Source organism: Labeo rohita, chromosome 1 (assembly GCF_022985175.1).
Source record: "Labeo rohita strain BAU-BD-2019 chromosome 1, IGBB_LRoh.1.0, whole genome shotgun sequence".
Lineage (NCBI taxonomy): Eukaryota > Metazoa > Chordata > Actinopteri > Cypriniformes > Cyprinidae > Labeo > Labeo rohita.
This window is the reverse complement of record NC_066869.1, coordinates 34195284-34210716: the sequence shown is the minus strand read 5'-3', so window position 1 is coordinate 34210716 and position 15433 is coordinate 34195284. Positions and strand designations below refer to the sequence as shown.

The following is a 15433-nucleotide window of genomic DNA, read 5'->3' as shown; positions in this document are numbered from 1 at the left end:
TGCGTAAGCTATTTCAAATGATTGTGAAGGGTGAAATCCTCATACGTATCTGAACCATATTTCGTTATAACATAGTTATATACATAGTAATATTGTTTAGCAGAACATGCATATGGCTTTAATGCAGTGTCAGTATTGTTTTTTAAAGAAGTCTCTTCTGCTCACAAAGCCTGCATTTATTTGATCCAAAATACAGCAGTAATATTGTTTTTACTTTTTAAATAAACTGCTTACTATTGGAATATATTGTAAAATGTAGTTTATTTTTGTGATCAAATCTACATTTTTAGCATCATTACTCCAGTCTATATAAAGAAATTCTATATATATAGAGAAATGAATACTTATTTAGCATAATTTAAATACTTTTTAAATTATAGAAATTGATACTTTTATTTAGCAAGGATGCTTTGAATTGATCAAAAGTGATGATAAAGACTTTTTTTTTAACAACAATTTTTATTTTCAAACATTGTCATACAGATTAATACAACATTCAAATTTTCCATTATAACCAGATAACAAAAAAAAACACAAATAAGTAATTAATAAATAAAAATAAATAAATAATAATAATAATACATAAATGAACACAAGTCAAAAAAAAAAAGAAAAAGAAAAAAAAAAAACTATATAAGATACTTGTCTATATACTCTCAATGTCCATCAGTTCCACAAAAGAGTCACCATCTAGGCTCTGCAAAAAGTCAAAGAACACTTTCCAGATGGACCAAAATATATGAAGTTTGTTTTTCAAGATGATAAAGATAATATTACAAACATTTATAATATTACAAAAGATTTATATTTTAGATAACTGCTGTTCTTCTTAACTTTGTATTCATAAAAGATACACAATAATAATAATAAATAATAATAATACATATTTTCTAGCAGCAAATCAGAATAGTAGAATGATTTCTGAAGGAGTAATGATTGGAGTAATGATGCTAAAAAATCAGCTTTGAAATCACAGGAATAAATTACATGTTAAAATATATTAAAATAGAAAACAGTTATTTTAAATAGTAAAAATATTTAAGAATTTTGCTGTTTTATTGTACGATGGATCAAATAAATGCAGGCTTGGTGAGCAGAAGAGACTTCTTAAAAAAAAAACATAAATCTTACTGCTCAAAAACATTTGACTGGGTTTGTGATTACAAGATAAGCCATTTTATTGAATCATTGTAAAGATATTTCTATGTCAGGCTCCAATTAATAAAGTTAAACAGCAAAATTAATTCACAAATACCCCCAGTGAGACAAAACGCGTCCTGAGATTTCAAACGAGAACTTCCAAACAGATTTCGGCGCTGCTCTTACTTACTAAGCCTCTGAACGCCCCCTGGAGGAAAACCTATAGCACTATCCTACGTGGTTTGCAACATTCAAGGAGGAGACCTGAATCCACGCGTTCTTTTCATTGGCTACAGCTGGCTATGATTGACAGCCAGAGACGGAAAGGGGCGGTGCTAGGTTTCTCTCGCGAGAGGACATTTTGAAAAGTGGCGCTTTTACCGTTAGTCAACATAGAGGGTTGAAAAGCGATTTCCTGCAGGTATGACACGGATTAAAGTCTATTTTACAAAACTTCTTGGTTATAAATTAAGTATTTCACAGAGTCACTAATAAGGATGAATGTTCTGGGAAACTTTAGTTTGTTAAGTTGATAATTATGAGTTTGTTCTTCATGTTTTTGTGTTGTGCTAACAGTCGGGGCTAACCGTTTATCGAAACGCTCGTTTTATACATAACGTTACATGCAAACAAACAAACAAACCTGTTTCACAAAGGTAATCTGGTGCCATTTCTCCAGTGCCCTTCTATTTGTTTTATTTCGTATGGGATAATATCGTGTTGTGTATATGCTAGGTCATTTAATGAGTAACTCTTTATTTAGATCTTTAAAAGTGTCCTATGGGTCGAGGCAAGATCAGGTAACGTTAACGATTCTGTCGTGAGTTAACTCTTTCGGCTGCTGTGACTAATTAACTTTAACCTGTGAAATGTGTTATTAACAGCTATGGCTAAAACAACTAAAAAACAAAACAAAATACATGTTCAAGCAGGTGTCTTTCTTGTACTGTGTTCCATTTGGGTATCTGTCTGAAATTAATAGATATTTGGGTTTTGTTAACATATCAAATGTCATTCATTCACACCAGTAGGCTGACTTGTAATTTGTGTTTGTGTTTTAGCAACATCAACATGGCTGGAGACGGTGATCTGGAGATTGAAGAGGCTTTCCGGCGAGCACAGAAAGCTCATAATAACAAGGCCAAACTTGTTGTCAGTTTGAAGAACAGATATAATAAGGTAACAGGAGATTTACTCTATAAAATTCACATAATGATACACGACTATTCAAAAGTTTGGAGTCAGGTTTAAAAAAAAAAACCTAATATTTATTTTCAAGAAAGATAAATTAAATTTTTTATAAAAATATATTTAAAATCAATGTTATTTTAAAACTTCAGTTCATCAAAGGATACTGATATAATGCAGCACATTTTCCACAAAAACACATCTTTTTTTAACATTGATGATAAAAATTAATGTTTTGTTTTTTTTTTGAGGTCCAAAATCATTTCTGACAGATCATATGACACTAAAAACTATTGTCATGATTGTTGATTTTTTTTTTTTTTTTTTTTTTTTTTTTTTTTTTTTAATGCAAGAGCAATAATTACATAACAAAACCGCCAAGAGTATCCACCTTATTTTTCAATTTCGGAAGTAAGCTGTTTTCTGGTAATGTGTTACACGTCTGGTTCATAATCCACCATAAAGAAATAACGACAAGAATATCGAAGTGCAGTAAACGGTAAAACAGTATGCACTACTAACTGTTGTTCATAATTAAGATAATAAATTAAAATAATATGGTAAGACACACCTGTTTGCAATATCAAGCAGCAAAACGAGCTTTTTGTGCAGCTAAAAATAGATGGAAGTGGATGACACCAGAAGCCAGACACAAAAAAATTTACAAATGGCTGCACCCACTCTTATGGGAAAAATAAGGTGGATATATGTATACTAAATTAATTTTATACATATAAAACTGTGAAAAATAATAAATGCATAAAATTATGAAAGACCTTGCTATTTCACAGTCTTAAAGTGTAATAAAAACATTTTAACAGTGTTTTGTTTGTGCTCCTTATAAAAGTATCTATATAATTTTCTAATTCTTTAAGTACAAAGGGAAAAAAAGAGGTTTCTGTCTGATGCATTTAGCTGATTAATATGAAAGTTAACAAGTATAATCACAAGATTAATAATGTATACCTCATTTTCTAATCTTAATTATTAACACTCACTAAATATTACGCATTCATAAAGTAAAAAAAAAGTTTTCATTTATAAATTCATTTATCATTTCTAAGAAACAAATCTGCCATAACCCCTTTGTGCATTGTCAGTACCAGAAAATATGAATGGCTGCTGAAAATTTAGCCATCACAAGAATAAACAATTTTTAAAATGTTTAAAATTGTAATAAAGTTCACAGTATATGTTTTTACTGTAAGCTTTTTCCAACATTTCTGTCTAATGTATGGGTGCTAGATCTGTTTTAATTCTGTTCTTTGTGTAGTTGGAAGATAAGACCGAGTTCCATGAAGAATTCATCCGCTGCCTGAAGTATGCCATGATTATTTACACTCGTGAGCCAGCAGTGGAGAATGTCATTGATTTTGTCACAAAGTTTGCTGCTAGTTTCGAACCTCCTGTTAATGAGAATGCTGAAGAGGAGGAGGAGGAGGAGGACGAGAATGAGTTTTTGAACTTCTTGTTCAACTTCCTGTTAGAGGTATTGTCACTCTCAAGCAGGCATTTGGCCTGACAAAAAGCATACTGAAGAGCATAGCGTTACTTGTTTACATCACATTTCTTATCTGTATCATCTTTTTTCCTCTCTCAGTCTCATGGTGCAAACAGCCACGCGGTGCGGTTTCGTGTTTGTCAGCTGGTGAATAAGTTGCTGGGTAGTTTAAGTGAGAATGCTCAGATTGATGATGATCTGTGCGATAGGATCCATGAGGCCATGCTGATCAGAGTCACAGACAAATACCCTAATGTCAGGATTCAGGCAGCACTGGCCATGGCCAGACTCCAGGACCCCAGCAACTTGGACTGCCCCACTATTAAAGGTACCCAAAATGCTCATACATCAAGCTGCAGTCCACACTTAACACATAAACGTGTTCATTATTGATCCATGAGTTTTCAAGGAATATCAGTTATGATGTGATGTAAAATTGATTACTCTGTGTTTTTTAGCTTATGTTCTGCTTTTGGAAAATGACTCAAACCCTGAAGTTCGACGAGCTGTGCTGTCTTGCATTGCTCCCTCAGCCGCTACACTTTCTAAAATCTACAAGCGCACCCGGGATGTCAAAGAGAAAGTCAGGAAGCTTGCTTATCAGGTGAAATTGGCTGAAAAATATAAAAATGACTAACATGCTATGAAAGTTAAAGGGATAGTTCAGCCCAAACTTCATGTACTCTCCCTCTCCCTTTGAATACAAAACAGTTCCTGTTCCCCATTTTGTTTTTTGTTTTTTAATAGATTTTCACCCATACTATCCAAGTCATTGAAGACCAGCTTAGTTTAAAATTAGTTTATGGTAGAGTGCACTGTAAGTTCAAATATGTATGTGTATGTTTGTGTTCATGTATGTGTCTTAGGTACTGGCAGAGAAAGTGCATATTCGAGCACTGAGCATTGCTCAGAGAGTCAGTCTATTGCATGAAGGACTCAGTGACTCTGCAGGTAAGGAAATGCGTTGTTTGTTGATCAAACTGTCTAAGAATCCAACTTAAAGTTAATGTGTGTCTCATAACAACAAGTCCTCTAGTCTAGTCACAAACAAGTTGACTGAGCGATTAAAGACTTAAACATGGGTTTTTACTAATAAGGGAAACACCCCATTGTTTCTGGAGACAAGACATGTTCAGTAGAGGTATTTGAGAAAGTATCATCTGAATGCATCTTCATATTTTAGTGTTGTGTTGATCTTACATAGTTTTGTAAACTGCGTATCTTATGTTGGTCTGTGCATGCAATAAAATTGCCATGTTGCTGACAGGATGGTTAAGGTCTATAAAACAAACCATGTCTGTTTCCCTTAGACTCAGTAAAGGAGGTCGTCAAGACCCATTTGCTGCCTGCTTGGCTCCGGTTGCTGCAGGGAGATGTTTTGCAGTTGCTGCATAGACTGGATGTAGAAAACTCTGCAGAAACTGCAGTCACTACCTTACATGCCATCTTTTCCATGGCAACAAGCCCCGATGACCTCCTTCAGAATGGTGTCAGGCTGGATGAAAGGTCAGTTACTTGAACCCGAACACTGCAACAAGCATACTTTTGTGACTGCAGCTTTGTGGCATAAATCAACCCGTTTACACTTTGTGTATTAATTTAGAGTGTTAAAAGTTTCAATGGATATAGAATATGAAAATTAGAATAGAATATTTATTTTATCATTCGTTTCTTTCAGCTATCAATAGAAGCTTTGTATTATATACATTCTGCTAGTTTTTCCCCATATTTGCCATAGAAATTTTGATGAGTCTTCAGATCTTGGGCCAGCCAGTATTTGCAGAAGGAGTAGTAAACTATACTGGCTATTGAAAAATCTGTATAAATGCTATAGATGAGAACTCTTAAGAGATAAGTTTATTAATTTTTCATTAAAGAATATGTAATATTTATAAAAGGGTTGGTTCACCTAAGCAAAGTAAATATAGATTTAAATAATACAAAGTAATGTGCAGTTACTACATTTATTCTTTGTACATTTGATTTTCTACACTGCCTGCCAGTATATGAAAGTGTCTTGGACAATTTTTAGTGTTAGTCTTATTGCTTAAACGTATATATGTCTCTATACAGGAAACTAATCCCTGTGGACTCCCTAACATGTGAAAATGTGTTGTACTGGAGAGCGCTGTGTGAGTTTGTCAAGAGTAAAGGAAATGAGGGTGAGGAATTATTGGAGCAGTTACTCCCTGAGGCAGCTATCTTTGCTGAGTATCTGTACAGGTGATTGTGCTCTACAATTGTGTTTCTTGTAACCCTTTTAAACGAGCTAATTCAATTTCTTCCACATTTGATTTCTTCCCCTTTTGAATTCAGTTTGACATTAAACATTTGCAAAAAAAACCCAGCTAAATAAGGAAACCTTTTTTGTTTCAGTTATCTAAGGAGCATTACTGGGCTGACTGAGGAGCAGAAAGCTGATATGACACAGCTTGAGATGGTGATGACCCAAGAGTTCGTTGGACAACAGTTGATTCTGCTTGTCGGATGTCTGGACACTTCTGAAGAAGGCGGCAGGTCGTTATCAATGCGTCTCTTACTGATCAGTGTAGAACAGACATTTTAGAATGAGTGTCTTTAGTTCTTTTCCAATGTCTAAGGTACTAAAGACACTCAAAAGACAGTTTTATTTTTTAATGCATATTTACTTTACATTAAAAATGTTTTGTTAAAGTTTTAATCTTCCCACAAACTGTTCTAGGAAGCGCATGGTAGCAGTGCTGCAGGAAATTCTTGTGATGCCCAACACGCCCACCTCTCTGATTGGTCTGCTAGTGGAGAAACTGATTGGCATTCTGCGAGACGACACACAGAAAACTCAGATGGTCAGTCTTTGTGGGACCATCATAAGAGGCTTTCGCACTGGAGGAAACATTTCATAGTTCCTGCTGGCTAAATCCTCGAACAGCCTCATATTGTATCACTGTAGTGCTCTCAGATAGAGAATGTCAGCATTAGTGTTTCCCAACCGCAGTCCTAGGGACACACTGCTCTGCACATTTTGCATATTTTCTTGAACACACTTGATTCAGTTTATCAGCTCTTTAGGAGGGAGCTTGTGTCTTGAGCCGTGTGTGTCAGATAAGAAAGACATACAAAATGTGCAGAGTAGTGGGTCAGGTCAGGTAAATATTAAATTTCAAACAATGATTCAAATAGACCCAAATTGTGGTTGACTATGTAAATGTGACCTTTGAGATCTGCTCATTAATGCAGGCAAGTTGCTCTGCAGCAATTTGCTGACAGTTTGTTTGTATGTGTATGGCTGTATTTCAATCAGGTTGCTGAAATAATCTCTGATGTGAGAGAGCCCATTTTGCCCATCTCTGAACCTGTGGATGAGAATGAGAAACGCAGAAAACAAGTCAGAGTGAGTGACACTTCATACACCCCGGTACTGAGTGACATCAACAACTTGCATTAGATTTGCTTCAACAAAACATTTTTCTATAGCTGGCAGAGGTGCGAGTGCAGATAATGGAGGCGAAGCAGACTCTTGAAGAATGCATCAGCTGTCAGGACTTCAGTCGTGCAGCTGAGCTGAAAGATTCAATCTCTCAGCTTGAGGAGCTCAAAAACCAGCTCATCCTGGAAGCTTCACAGCCTGCTGACAATATCAAGGAACAGCGTGTGGAGAAGGTACAAATCATTTCCAAACACTCACACATTTAAATGCATTATAAAAAGCTTTCTATTGATTAATAATAAGAAATGTTATTTGAATAGGAGATGAGCAAATTAGAATGATTTCTGGAGGATCATTTGACATTTAAAACTCATACAGTGCTTGCTCAGTGTTACAGAATTGTGTGAAAGGGCCTGAGTTTTGGTTTCAAGTTTTAGGTGAACGTTCCTGCATAGTAGACCTTGCCTTGCTGTCAATATATGTGAACCTGGATCACAAAACCAGTCATAAGGGTCATTTTTTCAAAATTGAGATTCATGCACCATATGAAAGCTGGATAAATAAGCTTTTCATTGATGTATAGTTTGGTAGGATAGGACAATATTTGGCCGAGATACAACTATTTAAAAATCAGGAATCTGAGAGTGCAAAAAAATCAAAATATTGAGAAAATTGCCTTTAAAGTTCTTCAAATAATGTTCTTAACAATGTATATGACTAATCAAAAATTCAGTTTTCATACATTTACAGTAGGAATTTTACAAAATATCTTCATGGAACATGATCTTTACTTAATTTCCTAATGATTTTTGCCATAAATGAAAAATCAATAATTTTGAGCCACACAATGTATTTTTGGCTATTGCTACAAATAAACCCCAGCGACTTAAGACTGGTTTTGTGGTCCAGGGTCACATATGTGCACTTTTACAGACATTAAGTGCAGAATTTAAGTATAACCCCACATAATGTAATCTTATGTCATGTGTGTATTTTCCCCAGAGTGATCCAGAGACCTTGTTGAAGTGTCTGACAATGTGTGGCGAGTTGTTCAAGCAAATGAACATCAAGAGAGGAATCTGCCCAACCATGAATGCTCTGATAGAGTCACTGGTAAAATACCCATTTATAAAAGCACTCCCATCAATAGCCATTTCCTGCTAGTCTGTGGTATAGGACAAGCCTGTGTCTGCACAGCACTTTTATCAGCCACTTTGGTTATGAAACTCTCAACCCGAAATCAGTCCAATACTTAATTAGAGCTGCAGTAATGGGAATGAAACTTCAAAGTGATCTCTCAATTCTAGATACTGCCAAGTGTGTCCAACCCTAACCCTGCTGTGCGCAACATGGCTGTCATCTGTTTGGGAACGGCTGCTCTCCACAGTAAAGACCTAGCCAACACACACCTTGTGCTGCTCTTGCAGGTATTTATAACACACGCTTGTTATAAAGATGAATGAATTTACTTTGTGCAAGTGGCTTAGAGATTAATTTTTATGTTTAGATCACGCAGCTAGATGAGCCTAAAATCAGGATCAGTGCTCTCCGAGCTCTCATTGACCAGCTCCTGCTCAATGGCCTCAACATTCTGCAAGACAAGTCTGCTCCTATCTCACAAGCACCTGATTCACCAGACAACAGTAATGGACAACCTGAACAAGAAGCTGAGGAGGAGAGTACCGTCCAGAGCATTCTGAAGATGCTTTCAGAATTCCTTGATAGTGAGGTACTGCTTATCCATTGTTATTGGTTACGCTGTATTGGAACTTTGCTATCACTAGTAAACCTGATATGTGACCCTGGACCACAAAACTAGTTGTAAGTAGCATGGGTATATTTGTAGCAATAGCCAACAATTCTTCTCTTATGCCAAAAATCATTAGGATATTAAGTAAAGATCCTATTCCATGAAGATATATTGTACTTTTTCTGCAGTAGATATATCAAAATTAAATTTTTGATTAATAATAGACAACTTTTAAAGGCGATTTATCTCAATATTTTTTTTTTTTTTTTTTTGGCAACCGTAGATTCCAGATTTTCAAATGGTTGAATCTTGGCCAAATATTGTCTTATCTTAACAAACCAAACATCAATGGAAAGCTTATTTATTCAGATATAAATCATCATTCTAAGCCTATTGTAATAAGGTGACATGGGGCAAAAAAGTTTTAGTTTGAAACCATTTCTTGAACAAGAAAAAATATAGAGAGGGACTTTATTTTTGTCCATTGGGAATTGAGTGGGTTGTTGTTTTTCTTTACTGCCAAGCCCTCATGTTAGTGCAGGGGTGGCGAACGTCAGTCCTGGAGAGCCGCAGCTCTGCATAGTTTTGTTTCAACCCTAATCAAACACACCTGAACAAGCTAATCAAGGTCTGAAGGGTTACTAGGAAGCTACAGGCCGGTGAGATTTTTATTAGGGTTGGAGATGAACTCTGCAGGGCTGCAGCTCTCCAGGACCACCCCTGTGCTAGTGTATGCTTCATCAGGGAAGAGATGTTGTTGCAGTATTCCATTAAAGGAATAGTTTAACCAAAATTGAAAATTTTTGTTAATTACTCACCCTCATGTCATTCCGGACCTGGACTTACTTCATCCTCGAAGACAAATTAAGAAATTAATTAATCGGAGAGCTTTCTGACCTTGCAACGTAACTGGACACATTCAAGACAGTAAAGACATAGTTAAAATAGTGATTGTGACATCAGTGTTTCAACCCTAATGTTATGAAATTATGTAAATAAGTTTATTCAACAATTATTCAAAGATGTGTTGTGTCTTGTCATCTTGCAGAAGACAGCTTTACGTCATGGTACTGGCATGAATGTACATCGAAGACTGACATGGAAGAGAAGAAATTGAATAAAGTTGTTGTTTTTGTTTTCTTTGCACACAAAAATATTTTCATAGCTTCATAATCACTACATTTCTGGGTCTTGAATGTGTCAGATATTTAGCTGTCTATTGAGGGTCAGAAAGCTCTTAATTTGTGTTCCAAAGGCGACCGAAGGTCTTCGGGATTTAGACATGAGTAATTAATGACAGAATATTTATTTTTGGGTGAACTGTCCCTTCAAAAAGAAAACCGTGAATATGGTCGGTTTTGATGTTGCAAGACAACTGTTAATGTTACAGCTTCATTCACGTCAATGCTTGGTTTTTCTGCCAACTCTGTAAGCTGACAACTTGATCAAGCTGTTTGGCAGTCATTTTGACAATGTGCCTAAATGGTGCTAAATGTACTGCAAATGCTGTACCAAATTTTTTATTTTTTATTTTTTTTTATTTTTTTTAGATCTGTGAGCTCCGCACAGAGACAGCAGAGGGTCTGGCCAAGTTGATGTACTGTGGGAGAATTGCAAGTCCAAAGCTGCTGTCCCGTCTGGTGTTGCTGTGGTACAATCCTGTAACAGAGGATGACCAAAGACTACGACATTGCCTGGGGGTATTCTTACAGCTGTATGCCCGGGCCAGCAGGTATACATCTCTCTTCCTTAAAACGTAAATATTTACAGTGTAATTTAAGGAGTATATCAACTAAAAAAAAAATTTAAGTTCTCATTTGCTCACCCTCATATTCAGTGTTGCCAAGTCTGCGGTTTTCCCGCAGAATTGGGCTACTGTAAACACTGTTGCTGCGGGTTGTTTTTCATGTCTGTGGGTTAAAGCAATCTCAATAACTCTAATAATTTCAGGGAAACGCTGCCTGAAAAAAAAAAATTATTTTACCCCCAGAACACGATTTTTACTGGGGGACCCCATTTGAAATGTGATTGGGCTAGTTTTGAGTAGCATTTGGTTGTTTTGTTGTGAAAACCTGGCAACACTGCTCATTGTTCCAGACATAATACAAACAAATACAAATGTATTTTTTTTAACACATTTTGAGAGATTTGTTTCTCCATTGAAAGTCCATTCCACCAACATTTGATTCTTCGTAAGGTCATAAAGAGATCATTAAAATCATTAATTCAAGTCTTCTAAAGATATCACTTCATTATGCATGTTGAACAAGTTCAATTTAGGCTTTTCACATATGTACGTTAAACAACACCCATGCATCAAATGTAAAAAAATTTTTTGGGGGGCTGTGACACCCCTTAATGCAGGGGTGTCAAACTCAGTTCCTGAAACTCCTGTAGAGTTTAGATTCAATTCTAATTAAACGCACCTGATCCAGTTAATCACATTCTTTAGGGGGCTGTTTCATAAAAGAATCGAAGAAAAGCAGGGATTAAAGTCCAAAACCTGACTTGTAATAACCTAACAATTCAGTCGGGACTAAAGTGGTTTTATAAACGGCAATTTAAGTTCACGCATTCTCACTAATTTGATCCAGGTTCAGTGAGTCAAGATAATGTCAGCCCTTAATGTCGATCTTGGATAAAATCGATCCACCATGGCAAACAGTGACTATATTTGTGTTTTTTAATGCATTTGAGATGTTGTGTTTTCCCCAGTGCATAATGGACACAGTTATATTCTTCATCTGTAAATGTTAGAAAGTCATGCAAATAAATCCGTTTTGCTGTCAAGAGTGGGCAAGTGAATGAGTGCTGCTGCGTACATGCACGCTAAACAGACAGAACGCAATAGAATAATAGCACAATAATTTTGAGTAAAATATAAATTTTGCTGAAATATTTATTGTTGGACAATAAAGTTGACACATGTAGAATTTCAACCTTGCTTATAAGTGTATTTTTATGATAGCAGTGACTGTAAATCAAATGTAAGATGGCTAACACAGCCCTATTTAGGCTACTAGCTCAAATGAGTTCATGTTAAAATGTAGTCTCTTTTATATTATTTATTGTCATTTTTAATTCAAGTGATTTTTACTTGTAATTTGGTGTTTTCAGCGCTTAAATGCTTTAAATTTTAGATTGTAATGTTTTAATGGCCTACTAATGACCATAAAGATACAGTTGTCATAAAACCCGAGAGAAAGGCTGCATTGCTAGAAACTGCTAGTCAACTGAATGCACAAGTAGCAACTATGTTAAAATGTTTTCATATATCGTAAAAAAAGTCATTATATTTTGGGCACAGTACATTAAATACAGTCGGTTGTAGCCTATATTTTATTTATATAATTGCATTTTGTGTTACTTTTATTTTTGCATTGATAATAATTTAATTGTATGATATAAGTAATTGTATGTGAGAGAGTCAGTGGTAATATCAGTGCGTCCCTATTGGTCATAAGTTGCATAAGCAGCATAAGTTGCCAGAGTGGCTGAGCTTTGGCTTGGTTTATTTGGTAAACTTGCTTTATAAAAGACCCCAGGCTTATTTAAAAACTGCATGGTATTTGTGTTGGAGCAGGGTTGTGGGCCTCCAGGACCTGAGTTTGACATCTGTGCTTTAATATAGTGGGTGCCATTAACATTAAAGAGAGTATTGTAACAGCACAAGCCGGTATTTACAGTTGTACCTGTAATTGTTGTACACTAGAACAAATCAAGAGTGTGTGGAGGAGAGCTTTCTACCAACCATGAGAACTCTGTTCAATGCTCCTGTGACGTCTCCATTGTCTGAGGTCGACACATCCAACGTGGCTGAACTGTTTGTTGAACTAACACGACCCAGCTCTCTTGTGCAACCTGCTGCCGTACAGGTACGTTTGAATATACACGCACGCTTGCAAAAACAACAGTTATGGGTTTTATTTAAAGCACTTATCTGTTAATATTATGTAAATGATCACATTTTTTTTGCAGGCTCAGTCTGTTCATGTCTCCTTGGCAGTGCGTGTTTGTAATGAAATCTTGAAGGACGTTTCTGCTCCTGAGGTGCGCCTGTATTGTAAAACCCTCAGCTGGCTGGAGATTAACACTGAACCTGACAACAGTGAATTGCAACTCTTGTTAAAAGATATTTTACAGGTACTTCCCTAGTTATGTCTCTTGTGAATTTATAAATGGTTAGAGAGAAGCAATGGGTAAAAGCATAGAACAGCAGATTAAGCAGAAATTGATGTGAAATTAATTAAATATTTTGTCAAATTAGATTGGCATTAAGGTAAGCAATTATGATTGAGTGACACTGTCTGTTTTGTGTGTCTCTGTGTGTTTCTTACAGGAAGTAAAAGATAAGTACTGTACAAGGGTTATTGAGAAGCTTTGTAACCAGCTAAATGGAGATTGTTCTTCCAAATCAGCCAGTAATCAGGACACAACTTTGCTTACCTTGGATGACAACACTGGAGGTACTAGCTTGCTCGCTAACACACAATTTACCAGTCTTTAACCACCCGTTTCCTTAATGCTGAAGTAAGCCTATGGGTGAGACCTCTGGCTCTTTAACCCCTGTAGTTAAATACTGAGAAGCATAACATCATGCAGTAAATGGTAGAACAGTTTGCACTACAAACCAGTGTGCTCATAATTAAGATAATACATTAAAATAACATGGTAAGATATACCAATTTGCAATATCAAGCAGCTGAGCGAGCTGTTTTGCGCAAAAATAGCTGGACGTAGATGAGACCGGAAGCCAGACCTATAAAATGTACAAATGGCTGCACCCACTCTTGTGGGAAGAAAATGGTTGATAACCAGACTCAGAAATGTATTAGTGCTGTGAGCGATATCTATCTATCCATCCATCTATCTATCCATCTATCTGTCTATCTCTCTCAGAGGTTGTGCTAGACTTTAACATTGTCCATCATTTTGACTGACAGGGTCGCTGCCTGTGATCACGTCAAGGATCAGACAAATTTGCATGGACATCTTAAAAAGCGAATGTTTGGGAAAGTGCTATGCCAAGTTATTGTGCCATCTAGTGGTTTAGGGGAAAATAATATCAAAGGCACCTTGAGCTGTGTTGTACCCTATAACATTTGTACTTGTTCAGATTCATTATTCTCAGTTTATTGAATTAGTATTGAAATATTTGATGTAATTAAGCAGTACACAGTATGTACTTGTATAGTAAGGAGAAAAATACCCTCACAAAGGTAAAAACACACCCTTTAAAGTCTACTCGTGGGGGCAAAATTTGCCTGTTAATACACGTAGTTCTCTCTCAGGTGTAGTATGGAAATCAAAGTGGTTTTCTAAAGTGTCTAATATATTAACAAACCTATCTATGCGTCTTTGCAGAGGTGAACAAAGAGGAGATTAAACCAAAACGTGCAAAAAGAGGTACAGTCATTTTTAATTTGGTGAAATGCAACAATTGAATCTTTTTCTTGGTTTGTTTGGCATTTTATATGATTGTTGTATGAACTTTCTGCTGTGTTTCAGGCCAGAAAAAAGCTTCCACTGCAAAGAATGGGAAGAAAGCCAGTAAAGCAGAGTTGTCCTCTGATGAAAGGTTGGTTTATCCTACAACCTAACCAATGGTTTTGTTGGTAATTTCAAATGAATTTTTTTCCTTTAGTGGCTTGCTTATCTTTTGTTTTCTGTCTGATCTTTTTATAGTGATGAAGAGAATGTTCCTGAAGAGCCTCCATCAGTGCGACCAAGTCGCCGTGCTAAGATGGCTGCTATGGATAAAACAAAGCAAGATCTGACTGCCCTTATGAACCAGGAGGCCAATGGTTCATAGACTGGATTATCTTCGCCCCACTATATCCTACAGTTTCTTCAGATTTACCTGAGAAACTATATACCGCTAAATTTTAATACAAAGAGACTAATGTAACTGTTTAGCCTATTTACAGTGTCAACCCAAGTTAAGGGCTTGATTTGTCAAAATTAATTGAATGTTTTTAAAAACGCACCATCTGCAGTACTTCTCAAGAGGTTACCTTTAGGTCATGTTGACATTCATTTACTTGCTCAAGGCTGTTTTAAAAAAATGGGTGTGAGCTAGTGGGCCAAACTATTCCATTTTTATAACTTGCTATTTTAAGAAAACTAATCCTATAAACACTTGGTGTATGTCAACAATGGCTAATATTTGAAAGTAAAAAGCTTTTATTTGTATGCATTTTTCACTCTGAATAAAAATGTTTAAACCTATAACACAGTTACTCAAAATTGTTTGCAAGAGCTTTTATTGTTCTAACGATTGAGACGGCTTCTTTGAAGGCAAGTATAAAAACAGAGAAAATACAATGTGTACATAATTTGTATGTTTATGTACAACATCTAGCACCAGGTAACAATTTTACAGTGGCCAAAACTTCAAAATGGCACATTTGAACAAAAGACAATACACAGAAGGCCTCCTGACAAGCTC

At 35.9% G+C, this 15433-nt stretch overlaps 1 protein-coding gene across 3 annotated transcripts; it reads left to right on the top strand.

Moving 5' to 3' along the window:
* Window positions 1-1427: 1427 nt before the first annotated feature.
* On the top strand, window positions 1428-15232 carry ncapg (non-SMC condensin I complex, subunit G). Of its 3 annotated transcripts, XM_051106748.1 has the most exons (23): window positions 1507-1561; window positions 1904-1940; window positions 2202-2319; window positions 3602-3817; window positions 3929-4157; window positions 4288-4433; window positions 4696-4780; window positions 5140-5335; window positions 5903-6052; window positions 6206-6346; window positions 6531-6654; window positions 7110-7199; window positions 7283-7468; window positions 8238-8348; window positions 8543-8662; window positions 8743-8964; window positions 10536-10717; window positions 12698-12860; window positions 12964-13128; window positions 13325-13451; window positions 14350-14391; window positions 14494-14563; window positions 14671-15232. In XM_051106748.1, exons 2-23 carry the CDS (start codon window positions 1921-1923, stop codon window positions 14795-14797), a joined length of 3030 nt encoding a protein of 1009 aa, XP_050962705.1. In that variant the 5' UTR covers window positions 1507-1561; window positions 1904-1920; the 3' UTR covers window positions 14798-15232. The 3 variants fall into 3 exon arrangements, with proteins under 3 accessions (XP_050962713.1, XP_050962705.1, XP_050962720.1); XM_051106756.1 differs by lacking the exon at window positions 1904-1940 and having other exon boundaries at window positions 1428-1561; XM_051106763.1 differs by lacking the exons at window positions 1507-1561; window positions 1904-1940 and adding an exon at window positions 1586-1796.
* The last annotated feature ends 201 nt before the right edge of the window (window positions 15233-15433 follow it).